The sequence below is a fragment of the Boleophthalmus pectinirostris genome, unplaced genomic scaffold (genome assembly GCF_026225935.1).
Source record: "Boleophthalmus pectinirostris isolate CB_2022bp ecotype Guang Dong unplaced genomic scaffold, ASM2622593v1 HiC_scaffold_17, whole genome shotgun sequence".
Classification (NCBI taxonomy): domain Eukaryota; kingdom Metazoa; phylum Chordata; class Actinopteri; order Gobiiformes; family Gobiidae; genus Boleophthalmus; species Boleophthalmus pectinirostris.
The window spans coordinates 30,671,849-30,694,864 of NW_026571115.1; the positions used below are offsets into that span (position 1 = coordinate 30,671,849).

The 23,016-nt window shown below is 39.6% G+C and overlaps 1 protein-coding gene across 1 annotated transcript; it reads right to left on the reverse strand.

The window, feature by feature from the left end:
• Positions 1-5,363: 5,363 nt before the first annotated feature.
• On the reverse strand, positions 5,364-23,015 carry ankrd40 (ankyrin repeat domain 40). Its single transcript, XM_020918997.2, has 6 exons — positions 22,490-23,015; positions 17,333-17,481; positions 13,141-13,358; positions 10,808-11,222; positions 9,758-9,939; positions 5,364-9,269 (listed from the first exon to the last, which is right to left on the reverse strand). The coding sequence occupies exons 1-6, from the start codon at positions 22,621-22,623 to the stop codon at positions 9,132-9,134; spliced, it is 1,236 nt and encodes a 411-aa protein (XP_020774656.1). The 5' UTR covers positions 22,624-23,015; the 3' UTR covers positions 5,364-9,131.
• Between the last annotated feature and the right edge of the window lies 1 nt (position 23,016).

Sequence of the window (23,016 nt, forward strand, 5' to 3'; positions counted from 1 at the left end):
TTATTGAAAATTTTATGATTTTATATTTTGCTTGTTTAAGCAAACTATTATTAAACATTTATTTTAATAAGAAAAGGTTTAATATTACATATCTCGAAAGAAGAGAAAACATGCAGATGTTGTTGAAATTTTTCAATAAATATTTATTTTGGTCTCCCGAGTTTTTAATTTTGTAACATGGAAGGTGCCTGTGGCAAAAAACTGGCAAAAAATCGTTTTTTCCTTAGGCAAGGCACTTCATCCACATTGCCTAGTATGAAAGTTGAGTGTGTGTGAGTGATGGTGGTGGTCGGAGGGGCCGATGGCGCAGATCGGCAGCCTCACTTCCGCCAGACTGCCCCAGGGCAGCTGTGGCTACAGCAGTAGCTTACCACCACTGAGTGTTGAGTGAATGAATAATGAACTGTAAAGTGCTTTGAGTATCTTGAAAGGTGCTATATATATGTAATGATTAATTAATGTTGGTCCCCTGTGAATTTGAGTTTGACACACCTGCTCTATAATCTGGTGCAGTGGGTCAGCAGAAGTTGTAGTAGCCTAGTATTAGCCTAGTAGTAGTAGTAGTAGAAATAGTACAAGTAGTATAAGTAATTGCCTAATAATAGCCTCGAAGTAGTAGTAATAGTAGCAGTAGTAGTAGAATAGTAGTAGTAGTAGTAGTAGCAGCAGCAGTAGCACTAGTAGTAGTAGCAGCTGCTGCTGCTACTGCTACTACTACTGTAGTAGCAGTAGCAGTAGTAGTAGAAGTAGTAGTAATAGTAATAGTAATAGTAATAGTAATAGTAATAGTAAAAGTAGTAGTAGTAGTTGTAGTAGTAGTAGTAGCAGTATAGTAGTAGTAATAGTAATAGTAGTTGTAGTAGTAGTAGTAGTAGTAGTAGTAGTAATAGTAATAGTAGTTGTAGTTGTAGTAGTAGTAGACATTATGCAACATGGGCAGTGTAGCCACATCTGCTGCTCACATGGGCGCGTACGCGGCACGCTCCCTTGTTTATGTACTTTATATCGCGGATGGAACATAACAAGTGGAGCTCCCATGATGCTTTGCTCCTCGGGACATATTGGGAGACACAGCTGCTGGACAGACTGGCCGAAAATGTGGACAGTTCCAGGAATAAAGAGTGTGTCTGACCTGTGACGCTGTTATTAGAAGAAAATACCCAGAAAAGGTTGGGTTTACTGGATGTCAAGGCCCACAAACACTGTGAACCGAGCAGGGTTTAAGATGGAAGACGGCAGGTCAGGATTCTGTGAAGGAATTTGTTGTTTAAATGTCAGACTGTAGATTTGTTGAATTACTGGGCCAATCCACATAAAACAAAAACTGACAAGTTCAATGTCTGCTCTGTCAGTGTACATTTAACAAAGTGGTACAGTGGTCTTTTTACAAGTACGGCAATAAAGGGTGGCATTATTTCATCCATTACAAAACTCAGCACCTACATGTGTAGAATTGATCAGACTTTTAGGGCTAAATATGAAATGTTAACTCTTTCCACTCACCTTATCGTTTGGTATTATAGTTTTTAACATTCAAAATACTGTCAGTGCATTTATTGTCATCTTTTTTTTTTTTTTTTTTAATAAGGCACAGACATTCAGAAATAATCATAATAGTCTAATGAGAACTTAACAGAACACTGTAGTTGTATGAAACAGACACTAAAATTCCATGACTTTTCCATGACTTTTCCAGGATTTACATGACCGTGGGAACCTTGAAAACTGTGATTGTTGTGCACTAAAAAGACTTAAGCCATAAGAATAAGATGGTAAGTTATGCAATGTAAAGAATGTCTGAAGAGCTTTTTAAATTATTTTAGAAAATTTTATTTATTTTTTAAACTTTGCACAGTAAGATGGATTGGTGTGATTGGTGCGATTGGGCCCGTCAGGTGGTTGGCGTTCCGGTCACAGCATTGAGGTTGGTGCGGAAGCCAAAGGCAAAGGTGCCCAAAAGAACCAAGACAAACATGTTGATGCCAACAGATGTACTTCAGCCTATTTTAGTGTCAATGTGGACTATTATTTGTGTGAAAAACATGCAGAATGGAAGAGCTTTGTGCGTGCGTGGACAGGGAAGATGTCTGTGCTCTTCTCTCAAATGAATGTAACAAAAGTGTGATTTTTCATCTTTCGTCAGATTCAAAGAATCGTCATGACGCTCCAAGTTTTCTGATCTCTTTCAGTGAGAGTTGTTCCAGATTGATAATGTGTTGAACTCAATTCAGAGTGACACACAGATCAGTCTGGTATGAGCCAGGTTATGATCAGATCAGAGACTGAGGAGGTGCTTCAGCTCTGCATGAATATAAAGAAAAGTGCCATGTTAATGTTAAATGACGTCTTAACAACCACAGAGCCGTTGGTGCTGCACTATGTAGTTTTAGTAGAGGATCCACCACCTGCTTGTCTCCATGGTGATGTTACTTTATAGTCTATCAGTTTCCATAGTATGCAATTAAACTTAGATAATCAAAGAGATCAGTTGGATCTGTGAAGAGGCAAGTCTGCTCACATAAGAATGCATCATTTTAAAGGTTTATAATAAAACCCATTTAACAAAACATTAATGAAAGAGAATTTTAATTATTTATCTTCCACGTACATCTCTCAGCTTAACATTGACTCACACACAAGCTATATTTACACCATGATCTTTGCTTGGCACACCATTGGCATACCACTATCTGTCTTATTGATGGTAAATAAACTTCTCCTGCGTCCAGTTGGTCTCCAGCCTTTTGCTTCCGCCCTTTCTTGGACAAGCTGAAAACCTCTACAACAATTAAGATACCCATGGAGACAAGCAGCTGACAAAATATTCTGTACTCACAATGAATCATTTTGAGACTTAAATTTATTAATATGACCTTTTAACAGGACGCTTTGAAAAAGAAACGGAGTCGTCAGCTTTAATAGAACCATGCTTTATGGAGTAACAGATATGATACAGAGGTGCCCGGTAGAACATTGGCTGTGGCTAAGGTTATCTGAACAAGTACACAGACGTCAACATACTGCATATAAAAATATCGGACTCTGAATGCATAGGTTAAGTCGAACTGTTTTCCGCAACCCAGCAACGCTAAGCTCGCCCTCCCCTTCAAACTGAACTCAAAAGCTCCGTTAATTCTACTTTAAAACAGGCTCCTTCTCACTTCGCTTCCCATTTTCAACAAAGTGAACGTAAAAGCACTCTCGGTAGTTTTGTTTTTCATTAATAAAAATTCTACCCCCGCATTGCACTTTTTCATTCTTAAAGGCGTGCTGTGTAACTTTTCTGGTGTGGTCTGCCTCCCGCTTGTCGCCATGGAGATGTAATTGCTTTGTGTTTGGCGTTAAAGTGCCCATATTTACGTGATTTTTTTGTTGTTATAATGTTGTTTCCTCATCACAAACCGACCTGGAGCTGTGTTTTGTTTCATTCACACATGTTTAAATCGCAAATTCTGCATTATTTAGTTCCTCTCTCAAACTGAAAACACTCTGTTCCACCTTGTGATGTCATGTAGTAACACAGGAAGTGCTCCACTGCGTTTTTAAAATCACACAAAGCTTCACTAGAAACATTTGGATGATTTCAGCTCTGGAATTGCCAATCTATACTCAACTAAAAAGTAAAAAATAACTTGAAAACTACCACTACATGACATCACAAGGTGGGACAGAGCATTTTGAGGTTTGGAGATGTACACAGAGTAATAAAAAAGGGTTTCTGAAACGTTTAAATGAAACTAAACACAACTCCAGGTCTGTTTTTGAGGCGGTAACAACATAAAAAAATATAAAAAGAGTCCATTTTGTGTAATATAGGACCTTTAAATGTTTGTATCTGGTAATTATTCATTGATGTACTTATTTTCATTGCTAAAAAATTAATAAATTGAAAGAAAAATTTCAATAAGCAATAATCTCTCCATGTAGACAAGTTACCAGACATCCACCAGAAACGTTCCATATTGCACCTTTAATATCTTTCTAATCTCTGCTACCATTATAGAGCTGACTTTTTGACACAGTAATCACACAAATAAAGTTAAAACAAATGAAACGATGTCCATACACAAATGGCAATAAGAGCTTGAGGTGTGCGGCTATGCAAATCCCTAACACAAACCATCGTAACAAACTATAAGAAGCTTTAAAACGATTAAAATCAGCAGCGTACGCCTCTATGGCACATCCCAACGTGTTACAGTCAACAATAAAATAACAAGAATAAAACAGAACAGTAAAATGTAGTGCTTAAACTGTAGAATATATGGCCTATGACATATTACGCAACTTGCTTATTTACTTGGAGCGTTACAGTTTCAGTTTAAAAAATAAGTTTATTGACCATTTTTTTAGGGATGCACCAATTCTTTTTTTTGGTCATCACGCAATGCATACTGGGAAGGATTTTCCGAAAACGTGAGCATCAAATTGCCATGTTTGTTTTCCCACTGGGATGCGTCTATAGTCAAAGTCGATCTTTTCTAGTCTTTTGAATCATATCGCTTTTGTTTCTGGTTCTGATATTGCCATATTTTAGTTCTGAGATTCAGACACCATAATAGTGTGGTTGTTGGATGTCCTAACAGCGGAAAATGGCTCGAGAAATTTGTTTGCGAACTTCATAAATGCAAATTTATGCAATTTGTGTGACTGCAAACCTCTGTTCAAACTGTTTCCCTTCCCAACAGAATTGAAAAATAGTGAAAGGTGAAGGCGATGGGCAGAACTGATCCACAAGAAGGACGAAAAAGGAAACCTTTGACTGCCTAAGAAATCATCCCGAGTTTGCACAGAACATTTTGTATGTGGAGCGCCATCAAAGCGGGATCCCATTTGTTAAGCGAGAGGTACAGAAGACAAACAGGCTGAGCTCACACTTTCTTGTTCTTGTGGTTTTACAGCAACATCACGTCTTGGTCTCTTTGCAGTGGAAGGTGTTTCTTGGTGAACAGTTGGTGCCTTTCGCTTTGCCGTTGACTTTTTAAATTTGTAACCAAGGTGGAGTGAGGGATCGGGGTTTTTCTTTGTTGGTGCTCCACATACAAAATGTTCGCTGTAAACTCGGGATGATTTAGACAGCCAAAGGTTTTCCTTTTTCGTCCTTCCTGTGGATCAATCCTGCCCATTGCCTTCGCCTTTCACTATTTTTCAATTCCGTTGGGAAAGGAAACAGTTTGAACAGAGGTTTGCAGTCACACACATCTGATTCACTTTTGCAGTTATGGAGTTTGCAAACACATTTCTCAAGCTGTTTTCCACTGTTAGGATCCAACAACCACACAATTACGATGTCTGAATCCCAAAACTAGAAAAGACTGGCTTTGTCAATAGATGCATCCCACTGGGAAAACAGACATGGCGGTTTGATGCTCACTTTTTCGGAAAATCCTTCCCAGTATGCACTGCGCAATGACCGGAAGTCCGAAATTCGTGATGCATGTATACAACGCATTTATTACCTTCAAAGTAAAATAACAAGACAAAACTGTTTTTTTTTTTACGTCTCAAGTAAGAAACAACTTTGTGTGAATAAAAGTTAAAACATTAAGAGACTTTCCTGGCCAATCACGACCAGTAAATAGTAGGGATGTAACAATATCCACATTTCTCTGTACGATATTTTCATGATATGCATCTCATGGTACGATATTTATTGTGATATTTTGTAGAAGCAAACAAAATTGTGAATACTGTATGCTACTTTTCCTTTCAAAAATGCCCTGACAAGCCTTTCATTATTTTATAATCCAAAGACTTATTTAAAGTGCTTTATAAGTTGTTTCACTGTGTAAATTAGACTGAAACAGAGCAAAGGATCATGGTCTATGTAGTTCCCTGTTTGTTTTAGCGATTGCTGCAGCATAACAGTGAATTTAAGCAGAGACTTGTAATTCGATATATTGTGATTAGGGGTGTGCAAAAATATTGAAATATCGATATATCATTTTGTTTAATGTGATGATACAATATCAATATCATGGGCTGCTGTACCTATATATTGTATTTTTAGGTATATTTGACTAAATTATTTTGTGCAAGAGCTACAGTTGTGTTGACATTTTCACTGTTTTGAGCAAAATGGGCACAGACTTGGAGGTTTAATAAAGACTTTTAGTATCACAACAATAATTTAGACCTTGTTTTTCACTGAACCATATTGAATCGGTTTGAAATATACCGTATCGAATCGTATTGAATCGAAAGTGCACTGTATCGAGATATGTATCATATCGCCAACTTCTTGATGATACCCCCCCAATTGTAATGGCCCACGATATTATTGAGAGACTTTTGACGATACAATATCACAATATTTTGGTTATTGTTACATCCCTAGTAAATAGTCTTTTTAAATCAATTTATACATCCTCGCTGAACCGATATTTGGAAGCCAGCTAAATTTTCAGTATCTACACCAGTAATCGATATCAGTATTGGATCGGTGCATCCCCAATAAAAAAACAACAACTATGAACTATGTTATATATGGCCTTGAAAATTAAAGAAGACATATTATGCAGCTTAGTTATTTACTTTTTATTAAATAATTTATTGCCTGAGTACAATATCAATTTAAACCCAGACGTTTATTTGGGATTTTGAAGTAATCTAATCTCCACTCAAGTTGCGTTCAATATGTTAGCATTGTTAGCATCATTAGCATCGTTAGCATGTCGGTTGCTAACATTGCTACATCTTGTTTTGGTTCACTGCCGTTCTCTCAAAGTGTATTTGTTCCTCAAACAAAGTCATTATTGTAAAATTGAAAGAACAAAAACAACAGTTCCAAGGTGCCTCAAAGTACAAAACAACGCACAATATGTCAACTTTAAAACAAATGTAGTTTACACGTTAAAAGTTTGTTAAAGGTTTCGAATGGAGCAGCATACGGATAAACAACGGAAATGATTGCGTGAATGACATTTTTGGTTTTATCTTCTGGGTAGAGGTGGGTAATATATTGGAAAAATTTTTTTTTTGGAAAATATGCTACCGTATTTTCCGGACTATTAGGCGCTCTGGATTATAAGGCGCACTGTGATGAAATGGTCTGTTTTCGAACTTTTTTCACAAATAAACCGCAGTGGACTTTAAACGAAACACAACAGTTGGATGGGTGAGTGGTTTTGTTTGTTTGTCACGTTCACGGTGACTCTGGGCTTTGTTCAGTTGTGGCATGTAGGGAGGGTGCTGTCTGGGCGTGTTCGCAGTGACTCAGTTGCTCAGTTGTGTCTAGAAGTGGCACATTGGACTTGCTTTTTCGCTTCGTTCCTCCGTTCTGTTCCTCGTCGGCGTGGAGCGATGAGTGTGTCTGTGGGTGTTTTTCACCGTGCGGGTCGCTGTCTGCTCCGTGTGTGTTTGCGTGCGCTGCGGGTGGTGCGGCTTTGTAGTTTACTGAAGTCGTGCTGAGACACCCGAGTGGATTCGTGTATAGGGCGCTCTGGCTGGTCGATTTTTGATGGGGTTAGAGGCTTAAGAGTGCACCTAATAACCCGGAAAATACGGTAATTTGAATGATCAAGTATATTGAATGTTTAAAAAAAAAAAAGTATTTTTTTTGTGAGACATTTGAACCTCCACAACATTTACAGGCACATTAAGCATCAAAAATATGACATTATCGTTTTGGGAGAAAATCGAACATCACCCACCCCTGTTTCAAATTCTGGTACAATAAGCTCTATTCATGCTTACGTCACAAAACAGGATGACGTTTGGAAACATGCGATGACAACTTCTGGTGTAGTTCCCGATCCCTGTAAAACGTGATCAGCGGTAAAACGAAGACCGCAAATGTATGTGATGTTTGGAATAATCTTGAATTTTGGGCCCTCAATTCTTCCCAGTGCGCTCAGAGTAGTCAAGAATCAGTCGGGAAATTATGAAAACTGAGGTCTGGTAGTAATTGTTGATTATCCGAACATAAGGGAATGCTACAGTGACATGTAGATGAAGAAAACTGGTCCATTTTCTAATTTTTCCTAGATTTTGTCAGACTTACTACCAAACAAGAGCAAAAAAATGCATAGCACACTCAGATGGCCGATGTCCAAAAGCTTTTTCATTTTCAAAATAATGTTTGGGCAAAAAAAAAAAAAGCCTTCATCAGATATTTTTCTTGCTTTGGACCACAGCAAATAAAGCAAGAAAAATATCGCTTTATTTTTTCGCCGAAACTTTATTGTGAAAATAAAAAAGCTTTTGGACATCGGCCTTCTGAGTGTGCTACGCATTTTTTCACTCTTGTCTGGCCTCCTCCTCCTCTACAAGAAATTCGGTGTGCGTTTTCTGTTTCTTTTGACTTACTACCACAAACAGAACTCACCAAAAGCTGTCGTCGCATTTTTCCCAAACGTCTTCATGGTTTGTGATGTGTGAACAGAGCCTATGATGCCATGATACGTTGACGCAAAAGATAAAAATATATATTAAAAAAATGAAATATGACAACTAAGGTGTGTTAAGGTAACCAACTCCACATATGAAAATCTGAAGTGTGTCCATCTAAAATTTAGCAAACAAAAACAAATCTGAAATAATAAAGGTTAGTCTTCTTAGTCCACAGTGGATTCTAGTCAATATTTCTAGATTTTAAACCAAAATTGTTGTTAATATAATTAGATCCAGTCCAATTTTCATGTGCAGAAAAAAAATATAGCCAAGGTTTCAAGTCCTTCTGCTGGTTAGCTTTCACATTAGAAAATCCTTCAGTCTTATCCGATCTATCTTTGCAGTAGCCCAAAGTACATCCTCCAGATAAGGCTAATAGTTATCCCCTCTTCCAGGGTCAGTGGCGTGGAAGAGCCCCAGTGTCCCGCCTCTACCGCCCGACAAAAGTGCAACGAAACTGGGCAGAGGGTCGGAGCAGAGTGGGCGCGAAAACTTCCACGTGGGCTGGACAGCATGCATCAGTTAAGCTGGGAGCACACTGAGACGAGAGGAGGAAGAGGAGGAGAAGAAGAAGAAGAGCTACTGAGCTTGGAAAAAAACTAACCCCGATTATAAAACTGGCAAAACACCGAAGCCGAACGAAGCTGTAACAGGGAAAGTGGCCAGCCGAAGGTTCATAGGAGTATATGTGTGCGAGTTAAATGTCAGGGCTTGTAGTAGCAGAAGTAATAGTAGAAGTGCTAGTATGTGAGACGTGAGGCCTTCATGTTGTAGCACGGCCTGTCCGTCAGACCTCCAGAGAACAGGGACAGCCCCTCGGCCTTCTCCAGAACCACCTCCAGCTCCTGGAAGTCCTGCAGCCGCGCCACGTCTTTGTCCTGGACACAAACACGGTAACACTCGCGTCACATAAGCACCGGATACATGTGTCAGGAAGCAGGGGCGGGCACCTCATTAACTGTGGTGTCAAAGAGAGTCGACTGCCTTTCCCTGTGCAATGACTTGCACTTACACCACTGGACACGCACAGGAGTCAGCGAGATATGAAGGAAAGCAACAGTTACAATATATGCAACTTTTGTGACTTTTACAAGCCGCAGACACAATGCTGCGTCTCACTGCTACAGGGCTGGACTGTGCACACACGAGACAGGAGGAAACAAAATAGAAAAGCTGAAATGCTTATTTATATTTATGGATTCATTCACTGTACAGAATCTTACAGCTTACACAATGTCTCTTCTTCAAAAAATATTCCTTTACCAATTTCATATAGTACCTTTATACATTATAATCAAATATGCCTTTATTAAGTTCAGTAGCTTTTATTTTATTTATGCATTAGTCCTTTTCCTGTTGGCCTTACCTTCCTGAGCATGGTGTTGGGCAGTTTGCGGATCTTCTCCACGTGCTCTGTGCTGATGTCCAGCTCTCTGCAGCAGACCCTCAGGAGAGAGCGGTAGGTCAGCTCCTGACGGTCGAGCTCGATCTCAATGAAATCATTCTCTCGAGCCGTCGGGTTCTGGATGCGCACTTTCAACACCAACTCTGAAAACAAGAAAAAACATGAAAAACAGAACTACTTTATTTTACATTTAGCAGACTCCATCTGATTGCACATAGTGCCAAGTTAGAAAGACTAGGAACATCTCTACACCACCTTATGGCTTTTAGCCAGTTTTTATTTTTTGACAATTCGCCTCATATTCACGATGTTATGAGCAAAACAGCTGAAGACTCGGTACGTCTATAAATTCAACACCGGGAGTATATAATGTCTAGGAAATGATCAGTTTAATTCTCATAAAAGCAACATTAAAACATTAAGTAGGTGCCTGAACTAAAGTCTGGACTGGTTTGTTTTATGCTCTTGGGCAGAAACCAGTGTGAAGCTGCAGCTCAGACAGGGGGCGCTCCGTGCACTGACAGCACGGACGGAGCAAGAGATGGAGCACTGAGCAGAGGGCTGCACACAGAACCACTGACACAGGAGTTCTACACTTAAAAAAGACCCCAGATTACAGGAAATTACATTCATTTTATCAAAATGCTGCTAAACCGCAACAGCTAAAGACCTAAAAATAATCTCTAACAGAACCAAAATCATATTTGCTTACATTTTAAAAATTCAGTTCTTTAAAGCTAAATGGAAAAGTGTCCTTTTTTTTCTTGGCAGAGCACCTGCTCTGTCCCTGCCTACTGACATCCAGGATTCATAGAACTGTAGTTACATTTGTAACTTTCATTATAAAAAGAGTTTTGCCATCATGGTAACAGTACAACTATTTGCATACTAACAGTACACTTTATAATTAGATTCAGACAACACACAGCGGTCTCATTTTAAGACCAAGCTGCTTTTACAGTATAGTGTTTATTTTATTACATTTCATTTATCTGTCTTGCTGTAGTTTACCTTGCACATTGACAGGGAATGTACTGGTGAAGAAGAAGGGCTGGAACGCTGGCATCTGCCCCCCTCCCTGGCTGTAGGTGAGCTGCTGGGGGATGGACTGCTGCCGGCTGACCCCAGGCGTGGTGCTCTGTACTGAGGCCTGGGCCCCTCCACCGTTCCCGGGCAGGTTGGGGCTCGGGGTGGCCAGCGAGGGGGAGTGGACCGTGCCGTTGTGGTTGGCGTACTGGTGGTCTATGTGGTTGAGGTGAGGCTCCACAGACAGGTCCATGGGCACGGGGCAGGTGACGACAGGGTGGTTGTGTGAGGGCGGGGGGGTGGAGGCTCCGTTCTGCTCACACATGGGGATAAACCCTCTGCTGCTGGCCTGGCTCAGAGGCCGTGTGCTGGGGACGGATGAGCTCTCTGTGGCCTGGGTCTGGGGATGTCAAGATTATTGAGTTAATCCATAATTCTGATTATTCAGATCACAGCAAGAGCTAAAACAAATATGAGAATTTAAGAGGTAAATTTAAATTAACTGTACACAGCCTAAGCTATTGCCTTTCTAAAAAAAACTGTACTACATTCAAAACTGAACCTGGGTTGCCAGAGCCTTAACCTACAGATGGAGGACACGAAGTTTTTCTTATTCTCAGTAAGTGGACAATATTGCAGCAGTAAACGCTGCACTAGCACTGATTCATGACTGGCTAAATGTGCTGGGGTTTAGGGAGTCAAATCAATGAGTCCTTTTAGGTTTAAACAGAACAAAACGGCGACTGAATAGCTACGCTTCACAACAAGAGGGTTCTGGGTTCGCTCCCCAGGTTGCACAGGCCTTTCTATTTTGAGTCTGCATGTTCTCCCTGTGTCTGGGTGAGTTTCCTTTGGACACTTCAGCTTCCCCCATCAACCCAAACCCCAGGAAGACGTTAGGAAAGATGCGATTACAACTTCCCAGGCCCAGTTTTTAAAGTGAATTAATCGTTGCATTTATATAGCGCCTTTCAAGATACTCAAAGCGCTTTACAGTTCATTGTTCATTCACTCAACACTCAGTTGTGGTAAACTACTACTGTAGCCACAGGTGCCAATCTGCGCCCCTCCAACCACCACCATCACTCACGCACACACCACTTTCATACTAGGCAGTGTGGGTGAAGTGTCTTACCTAAGGACACAACAACCCACTGTGGCACCTGGAATTCCCAGTGTCTCCCATCCAAATACTAACCAGCCCCGGCCCTGCTTAGCTTCTGAGATCAGACGGGATCAGGCTTTGACAAACCGGTATGGCCAGTTTTCTTCATCTCCATGTCATTGTAGCATCCCATTATGTTCAACTCATAAACAATTACAACCACACCTCAGTTTTCATCATTTCACCACTGACACACAACTCCGAGCGCACTGGGGAAATGCGATTAGAAGAGATGAGGCACCAAATTCAAGATGATTCAAAACAGGACATATGTATGCAGTCTTCATTTTACCGCTGATCACTTTTCAGTAACTACACTGGAAGTTGTAATCGGATCTTTCCAAACGTCTTCCTGGTTTGTGATGTAAGTGTGAATACAGCAGGGGTCTCCAACCTGTAGCTCTCCACCCCCTTCCAAGTAGCTCGCCAAGGGATTTTGGAATTACACTTACTGCACTGAATAACTCAAATTTGATTGATTAAATGCCTATTTCCTTTGTAAATGTATAATTTGAATGCCTAATTTTGTGCATTGATAACTGAATAATGGGTTATGTTTTATAGAAATCTAACTGTGCCTCATCTTTGTATCACCGTGGCTCTTATATTTACAACATTTCTGGCGAGCGCTAAAATGAGTAGCTCTCTGGCATTTTCATTTTACAAAAAGTAGCTCACAGGAGGAAGAAAGTTGTAGACCCCTGGACCAGAGCCCAAAGGTCAAAGCCTTCAGCCTAAACTAGTCCCGTCTAAGCCCAGCAACAAGATCACGGAAGTGGGTCCCTGAGAGCTGTGCTGCGATGCTCAGCGCCCCAGAGGTATTGACAGATGGGTCAAATGCAGAGGACAAACTGGATTTTAGCACTGAAACTGGCAACCCAAATGTCAGACTTGTTCGATACTATTTTCTGATTTGATATACTGTAAATTCTTAAGAACAAAACACCAAATTCAAACAGTTCCTTTAAGTCATTTCCAACTCGTAACTGTACTTTATCATTCAGAAACTTTTGGGAAAATGAAAGAAAATTAAGCATTTCACTGTTGTTTGGTGATGGTGCCAATGATCTCGAATACTGATTAATCATGGTGTTTTTTTCCCCTTTCCTCACAATAATCGCAACAGTAAAATATGACATGGGGACGTCTCTACCTGTGGCTGGTTGTCAGTCTCGTGCACAGGGGACAGAGGCACAGAATCCCCGTTACTGTCGTCTCCGTGTTCAGCAGAGCCGTTCTGTGTGAGGTGCTGGCTCAGGACAGCGTCGCCCGGCTTGTCCAGGCTGGAGTACACGAAGGGCGGGTTGGACAGGTAGTTTGGGATGATTGGCAACTCAGGCTCCTTCACTTCAGGCACTTCCTCTACTTCAACTGTAAAAAGATAAGTTGAAGTTTACATCCGGTTAAAGGGCATAGTAGGTTTTTTCACTAAAATAACTAACATATATTACATAAAAGATTTTACTGAAAAAAAATCTTGCCTAGTTTGGTCTATTTTTTTATTCTGATGAAGTGTATCATTTTCCTTTCTGGTTTGACCCCAACAGCTGATGTAACATACCGTATTTTTTGGACTGGACTATAAGTCGCACTTTTTTTCATGCTTTGGGTGTTTCCTGTGACTTATACTCCAGTGCGACTTACATATTAAAATTTTCAGACTGACAGCTGTGAGAAGGCGCTCTAGGCTTGTGTATCAGTTTTCTGTGCAGGTCTCCTGCAGAAAAAGCCACTGTCCTGCTGCAAGTAGTGAAATACACAGGTGAAAATGGTAATCGAGCAGCAGAAAGAAAGTCTGGAGTGAGCAGGAAACTTGTGAGGGACTGGCGTAAAGCGGGGATGGAGATCACAGCTTCACGACAACTGGGCGGGTGCACCATGCAACTTTCCTGGAAGTCACTGGATGACAAAGCCTGGTCTTCTGTGACTTCTGTGTCTTCTGTGTGGAGTTGCTCAGAAGTGACACAGAAGATGAAGAATTCAATGGATTCAATGGATTTAGTGCTTTGGAGTGAGATCGTGAGTTTGGTCAACTTATGTTATGTTGTTTATGATATAAATTATCTGAATAATTGTTAATATGTTATGTTAAAGTATTAACGCCTATTCAGCCTGTTGTTCTGTTCTGTTGTTATTACTGTAACTTGCCTTTCAAGATGGAATGTCGGTTCCTGGTCCCTGATTTATAAATTATATATGTTTTTTTCTTCTTCATTACACATTTTTTGGCTGGTGCAACTTATACTCTGGAGCAACATAGCGACATTTTTATAGTCCAAAAAATACGGTATGCAGAAGTACCTCTGTGACTGTTATCTAGCAACCAGAATGTTAACAAGGACCAAAACAAGACTAAATTGAACAATAGTTATGCTTAAACTGATAACTGATGACACTGATGACTTCTCTCCTACTTCCCTTTTTTAACTTTTCTTTTCAACTTTATTTCCCCACAAATTGCCACTTAACAGATGTAACACTTTTATTAATTTGTGTGTGTGCAGTTATAATTTATATTGTACAGGAAATGAGGAGTCTATATGTTTTTTGTTAATTTGGGACAGTAGAAAAAAAGGGTGGGGTTAAACAAGTTTTTATTTCCTCTGACTCCTTTTTCAGACACAAGTAAAATCTGAGTGACATTTATTTTTTATCATTATTATAGAAAATAAATTACTTTTTGTATTATATCTATGTATTTATGTTTTCTATGCATGTTCTATGCATTACTATCTGAATAAACAAACATTCATTCATTATATTTACCAATGATATTATCCCACCAAACCAAATCATTACTAGACAAACATGAAAACCTGTCATGAACCATTTAACTACCAAGGTTTGTGTTATGTTGATATTATAATCTCAGATGATCTGCAATGTTCTATACCATGTTAGATATTAAAAAAGAAAATCCAAACATCCAAAAATGCTGAACCTTTTGGTAGAAATTGTGTCCACAAACCTCTCACGGCTTAAAGTCCTTTCAGATAACATCAATCATACCTCTGGAGTGAATAATGCCACCGCTTCCTCAGACGATTGTGGAAAAAAAAAACAATTCGCTTATGTTTATTCATACCGACAGGGAAGACCTTCAACTTTGCGCGAGTTTTTCAAGTGGATAAGCCCAGTAATTAAAGAGATATGAACCATAAACTAGGTCAATAAATCTGTTATCTGACACTTAAATAACAAAATCCACCATAAAGTTCTGACCTGTTCTCCAGCTCTGTTTTAAAATAAAGAGATTCTGTAATGTTGCGATGCCACGTGAACTGGTTTAACGTTTTAGGTTAGGGAACTGGTTATGGTTACAGTTTTGGTTATGTTTGGGGTAGTTCATGTGTTAGCAGAAGTCATTTTTGTAAACAGACTACATTGTTTTATGCTCTGTGTTTTGCATGTGTCAGAGACTGCAGATGGAAATGAGCTCAGAGCGCAAATTTAAGACTTTTTAAGACCTTTTTAAGACCACTTAAATGAAAATTAAGACCAACATCGCACCCATTATGCAGGCGAAAAACACCACATCCAATTCTAATAATGACCATTACTCACTGCTTTAAATAACAAAAAATACTTTTAATTAGACATTCATTCACGTTACATGATTTCACGTTTTGTTTTTTTCCCTCCTCTCTCCGTTTATAACATTGCACTGCAGCCCGGTTGAATATACAAAAAAATAGGCTAATGAAATTTAAGACCTTTGTGAACAAAATAAGATTTGGACAAGACTTTTAAGGCCTCAATTTAGGAACATGAAATTTAAGACCTTTTTAAGACTACTCTGTTCTACTACTACTAATTAAATAAACTAAACTTTTTGGTCACCTACGAGCCTTATCTCAACTTGCACCATAATAAAATACAAAACCATGAGTGAACATTGTACTTTGTAGTTTTCCATGAAGTATTCTAATAGTATATTCGCAAATGTTTAATGTAATGATTTTTTATCAGTGATTAAACGCTCTAACTCGCTACACTGTATTACAACAGAAAACTGCATTTTAACAATATTCATTTTAGCTGCCACCCAATCTGTATTAAATATTATTACAAAATGCAAAGTTGAATATAAATTTTACCTGCCATGTGGTATTAAAAGCTTTTAATTATTTTAGCTTTTTTATTTTTATTACTTAAAGCTTTTATTACTTTTGAGTGCCTCTGCTTTTTCAACTGTGTACTTGAGACTGAAGATCACCAAAAGGACAATTTTGCACATTCTCTTCACATCCAAGTAGCGCTCCTGCCCCCTAAAGTTTTGCATTATTATAGAACGTTATAATCATGTTAGAATTATTATAGAACTGCCTATAGAATATTGTGATTAGGCGTGTGCAAAAATATAAAAATATCTACATATCGTATCGTTTAATGTGACAATACAGTATCGATATCGTGGGCTGCAGTATCGATACATCGCCAAGAGTATTTTTTGGTGTATTTTACTAAATTATTTTGTTACAGAGCTACAGTTTTGTTGTTTGTCTAGATCAGGGGTGTCAAACTCATTTTGGTCCGGGGGCCGTATCCAACCTACTTTGATCCCAAAGAGTCCGGATCAGAAAACTCATGGCATATTTACCCCAAAAATAGCAATAAGTTCAAATATTTGTGCAGAGAAATGCAAATCTATTACACAAATCTTTTTTAATTGATGAACTCTTTCTTTTACAAAATATTATAATATTATGAACAACCTGAAACTTTAAGAAAAATACAATTTCAACACAATGTTTTAACTTTAACTTGTATGCAAATAGGAATAAGTCAAATTTTGGAAAATCCTGCACTCGGCTCCACTTTTCTCATTTTGGACATTTTGTTGATGAGGTCGTCACGGTCAACAGTCAAACGATCGTCCTTTAAGAGCGTTTGGAAAGAGACAAGTCTTCATTTGTGCTGCTCTGGTGGGAGGGGCCACGTCCAGAGACGCTGGAGACGCTGCTGTGATAAACACGCAGAAAATTATCAATATTTTAATAGAAAATATAATTAAAATATTTTAGTAGAAAATTTGACACCCCTGGTTTAGAGGAAGGAAACCCGTTTATGCGACACATTTGACATTTTCACTGTTTTGAGGATTAAAAAGTTTGTGTTTCGTATGAATTTTGCACAAGAAGTGGTTTAACAAAGACATTTAGAATCACAGCCATGATTTGGTCTTTATTTTTTATTGAACTGTATTGAACTGATTTGAAATATATCGTATCGAACTGAAAGTGCACTGTATCAAGGTATGTATCGTATCGGCAGCTTCTGAATGATACTCAGCCCTAACTGTGATATCATCTGAAACACAGCAATGCCATTAGAAAGTCACGTACCTCCTAGTAGTCTCTTGATATCGGGCTTGGACGTGAGCTGCGAGGCCAGTTCGTCCTTTGCGGTGAGGATGTCTTTGTCTGCTCCACAGCTGAGTAAATAGGACACTATATGTTTATGGTTTCTCTTACACGCCCAGTGCAGACAGGTCCTGTTGGGAGAAATTAAAACAATAAATTCATTAAACACATATAGATTTTTTTTTTTTTTAAACTTCCATATAGGACAGGTGACACAATTGACCTGTTACATAAGGAAGTGTGTCAGCGGTATGAGGAAATGTGCAAGGGTTGAGTGAATGATCCGTATCTACTGAAAACACAGCAGCACCATCAGAATCAACAAGTACTCATGACTTTAAGAGACTTTACTGGTTAGACTCGATACTCAATACTGATTCTGATACCACAGTTGTCTTTATTTAGACAATAGAACGTAATTTTCAACATTAAATCGTAGAGCTTTCTTTTATATTCACATGTGGTCCATACTCGTCTACACTGCGACCCAAATTATTATGCAAGTCAGTTTTTTAATAATTTCTTGATTCAGATATGTTCCACTGATGAAAAAGTGGTATTAATTCATGCCTGATAGGGCAGTTGATTAACCAAAAGCATAAAATATTTGAAGCATTTACATATTGAGTAAAAAATAGTTAAAAAGTTAATATGCTGTGAACCAAACTATTATGCAGGCATATATAAAGGGGAGTATTCTGTGTTCTATGACCATAAGCACTAAAGATGGGAAAGAAGAAGGACCTCAGTAGTAAGGAGAAGGCTTCTATCGTGAAATTTTTGGGAGAGGGGCGACCAACGATTGAAATAGCAAGATTATTGGACCGAGACCATAGGACAATCAAGGCCTTTGTTTCCAATGGTGAAAAAACAAGAAAAAAACGTGAGGAGGCTCCAAGGAGGAAGCTAACAGCTCGAGATTTGTCAGCTTTAAAGAGAGAAATGATCAAACAGCCGTTGAGTTCCAGTGCAAGCATCTTTTCTGCTGTTGGTCTAGGCCACACCCCAAAGACCTCAAGGAATCGTGTTCTGAAAACGCTTGGTAAGGTCCAAAAAGCGAAAACAAGGTCTCCACTTAATCAAAAACACAAGGACAAAAGACTGGCATGGTGTAAGACGTATATGAAATTGGATTTTGGGCAAGTTATCTGGACTGATGAGATGCGTGGCACCCTTGATGGTCCGGATGGTTGGGCTAGAGGTTGGATAGCCGAAGGTACCGATGCTCCACCCAGGTTGAGGCGTCAGCAAGGTGGTGGAGGTGTTATGATATGGGCGGGCATCATAAAAAATGAACTCATTGGCCCTTTCCGGGTTGCAGAAGGAGTGAAAATGGATTTGGCAAATTACTGCAAATTCCTAGGAGAAAATTTCCTTCCGTGGTTGAAGAAGAAACCAGCTGCGCAGAGCAAGAAAATTATGTTCATGCATGATAATGCTCCAAGTCATGCATCCAAGTTTACTACTGAATGGCTGGCATCAAAGGGCTACCTACAGGACAAGATAATGGACTGGCCAGCATCCTCACCCGATTTAAACTGCATAGAAAATCTGTGGTCAATCCTGAAAAGAAGGGTTTTTGAAAATGGAAAACAGTTCTCATCAAAGGATAAGCTGTGGGAAGCTATTGTAAAGGCTGCAAAAAGCATTAAACCTGCTGAAATTGAAAACTTCACATCTTCAATGGACAGCAGGCTCCTTACTCTGATGCAGAAGAAAGGTGGCTACATCTCCAAGTAAAGAATCATCCAGATATGCTTATTATTTGACAATTTGTGCTCAGGACAGTCTATCTGACAATATAAAATATGTTTGTTAATAAAACAAGATGTTTTATTTTCATATACTGGATGTTTTACTTTCAAATAAAGATTTGCATAATAATTTGGTTCACCTGAAATTTGAATTGTTATTACATTTTCCATCTAATGTCATTTATATGTAACATTGTTATGGATAAATTTGTAGAACCAGTATAGCAATGTATCCTAAAAGAAAGGGTGGGCTAACCCCAATAGTTTCTGCAAAGTAATTAAAAACCTAACTTGCATAATAATTTGGGTCGCAGTGTATGTGCTCTTATACTTGTTCTGATACAGCTCAAGATCATTCTAAAGCTGATCAGGAAAGGTTACTGTATTTTCCGCACTAAAGGGAGCTCGGGATTATAAGGCGCACTGTCACTGAATGGTCTATTTTCAAACTTTTTTCACAAATAAACCGCACTGGACTTTAAACGAAACACAACAGTTGGATGAGTCAGTGGGACTTTGTTTGGTGCGTTCACGGTGACTCTGGGCTTTGTTCAGTTGTGGTGTTTAGGGAGGGTGCTGTCTGGGACCAACGGATTGTCGGCGTGTTCGCAGTGACTCAGTTGTTCAGTTGTGTCTAGAAGTGGCACATTGGACTCGCTTTTTCGGTTCGTTCCTCCGTTCCGTTCCTCGTTGGCGTGGAGTGATAAGTGTGGCTGCTGGTGTTTTTCGCTGTCTGCTCCATGTGTGTTTGCGTTTACTGAAGTCGTGCTGGGACACCCGAGTGGATTCGTGTATAAGGCACTCTGGATTGTGGGGCACGCAGTAGTTTTTTGATGGGGTTGAAGGCTTATGAGTGCGCCCTATATTGTGGAAAATACAGTAAATTCTGTTCTGTGACTGACAATGTTTAGTATCAACTTGCTTGAATGAGTATCTAGTTCCGATACTAGTTTTAGTGACGATTGGTATCTGATTTTCGATACTTTTGACAACCCTACTGGCTAAGTGTATGTATGAAGTTATCCAATTATTGAAGATGTCTGATGTGAATAATGATATTATTCGCAAACTGTGCCCAATGAGACAAAAATGAAAAAGAAAATGTTAAATATTGAAATAGTTTGTCTTCTGAAAGCAACAGTTACTCTATAAATCACATGTGACCAAAAGATGTGTAACAAAATCCAAGTCTCACGATACGATATTGTCACGGTATGAACCTCACGGTACAATATTTATTGCGATATCATGGGAAAGCTCATGATATGGTGGGAAGGCTCAAGATTAGGGATGTAACAATATCCAAATCTCTCGGTATGATGATATTTTCACGGTATACATCTCACGGTACGATATTTATTGCGATATTTTGTGGAGGCTAAACAGCTTTTTCCTCTTAAAATGCCTTGACAAGACTTAATCCAAAGAACTAAGACTAGAAAGTGCTTAGAACTGTTATTTCTTTATGTAGTCTAGACTGAAATGGAGCAAAGGATCATGGTCTATGTAGTTCTGTCTTTCTTTCTTTTTTAGCTATTGCTGCATAACTCTTAATTAGAGCCCGACTGATATGGATTTTGTTGTGGCCGATTTGAAACCGATATAATGGGAGTTGGAGCTGCCGATATAATCACCGATATATTTAGTGATGTAAAAATTCACTGTAAATCTTGAATTGATTAAAAAAACTTAGGTTTGGCTCTAGTGGATTCTAAATTGGGTTTATTTAGGAAACATTTATTGTTATTCTGACTCTTTACGTCATATTTACACACAGTAGATTGGCCTAATGGCATTTTTGCATCACATTCTAGCTACTAGTGATGGGTATTCCAGTTTTTTTGTTTTTTTTTGGAGAACCGGCTCTTTTGGCTCGGCTCACTAAAGCAGCTGGCTCTTTCAGCTCCCAAGCGACTCTTGAGATTGTTTTGTTGCAAGCAGGACTAAACCAAAACTGAACCAGGACTGAAAAAGGACTAAACCAGGACTAAAACAGATTTAAACCATGAGTAAAACAGGACTAAACCAGAACTGAACCAGGACTGAGTGTCGGGACTCGGTTTCTATCTCTCTCCTGCACTCGAGCCCAAGATTAGTCCTGGTTTATTCATTTTATGCTGAACTGCAGCCAAATATGCACTTTTTTTTATCCTATGCACACGCAGATTTCTGAAAGTTTCGTTTTCAGCCGCTGCTGCTGTCAAACTACGGGTCTACATGCGGCATGAAGAGAAAAAGTGAGAAAAAGAGAAAACACGGCTCCCAATAAGAAGCAGGCTCCTGTTGTTCGCTCTAAGAGCCGCTTCGATCGCGACCGACCCATAACTCCTAGCTAGTAAACTATCGCTATTAGCCTTTAGCCGTAAATGCTGCGCACCGCGGTAATTAATTATATGCATAAATGTGGATCATTCACACGTCTATTCACAGCTCATTTACATATCAATGCAGGTCCAGTAACAAATATACGGCCAATATAGTCACTTTACAATAGACCAATAGAAAACAGCCTGTTTATGTGCGGGAGCTACAGCAGCTAACCGCTAACAAAACCTAAACTAGCTTCAAAGTCGATGTATTTCCAACACTCACCGCTCACACAGGCTCCTCCTCACATCACAAGTCTGAACTAATAAATGTCCTTTTAATCCAGACTCAAACCGATTGTCCGAAAAAGAAAATAATCTCAGTGTTGCGCACCGCTGCGGGTGTAAACAAACACACGTGAGTGAAGTGACGTCACTCTGGGGGTGTGTTCAGGGACAGTACGGACACAGACAAATTACACCGCAGATAAATACTGATGCGGAGCCACATATTAGGACATTTATCTGTCTGTAAATTGGATTAAATGAACATAATGTAGAGAGTCTAAGCTTTATAACGAGGTATAACATGCCCACGTGAAATATCGGCCCATATCAGCAAGCATATCGGCCGATAGCCGATATGTCTCCAGGTGCCCATATTGGCCGATAATATCGGTCAGCCGATATATCGGTCGGGCTCTACTCTTAATTTAAGCAAAGAGACTTGTAATTCCATATACTGTGAGGGTCCATGATATTATTGCGAGAACTTTGACGATAAGATATCATGATGTTTCGGTTATTGTTACATTCCTAGTGACCAAGTGTTTGTGATAATCATAATTGTTTTGTGCTGTGAACCTACACCAAAACCATGATCTAATTATTGTGTTATCTTATTTATTGAAGTTATCTGATTTTTACAAGCCACTGTGCAGGTTCAATCCCTCAGAGACTGTACCTTGCTCAAAAACACAGCCCACTTCCGCTGCTGCTCATTGTAATTTTAGACACACCAGCCAATATCCACATTAGGGGGTAACAGAATCCAAATTCCACTCAAGAATCCCACTCACCATCCATTGATCTCGTTCTGGGAGTTGACATTCACCCCGCTCTCCACCAATGTCCGCACTTCGTCTATGTCCCCGAGAGCTGACGCCTCTCTCAGCCGCTCCTGCAACTCCTTATCCAACGAAGTGGTGGACATTTTTCACAATAATGTCATCTAAACTTCCCGAAGCGTGCGGCGTGTCCAACGAAGACGCATGGAACGGTTCTTAGCGCTAATCGCCTTACGTTGCGCTCCCTTGGCGATGTCACAGAAAACAGATTTGGCGAGCTAAATGGCTAATCTTACCCACCTAGTTAGCGTTTGGAGTCAAAACATTCCCGCTGCACGCAAATCGGGGTGGGAAATGCGAAAACTGCGCACACGGCTACGCGCTCCCGGGTGTCGCAAATTCGCTGCGTAATTTGGGTTTAGTTTGCGCGCTTATTGGCGATGCAGCGCACGATTACAGCCAGCGGGATTAGCGCTACTCTCGGCCACTTGGCTGCCACAGCAAAGCAAAGCAACAGCAGCACCGGGGCCGAGCGTGGG

Excerpts from the sequence above, each read along its gene's own strand:
- ankrd40 (XM_020918997.2), bottom strand. The coding sequence starts at position 22,623 with ATGTCCACCACTTCGTTGGATAAGGAGTTGCAGGAGCGGCTGAGAGAG. Across the intron at positions 13,359-17,332 it reads TATCAAGAGACTACTAGGAG|TTGAAGTAGAGGAAGTGCCT; the intron begins GTACGTGACTTT and ends ATCTTTTTACAG. Across the intron at positions 9,270-9,757 it reads CCAACACCATGCTCAGGAAG|GACAAAGACGTGGCGCGGCT; the intron begins GTAAGGCCAACA and ends GTTTGTGTCCAG.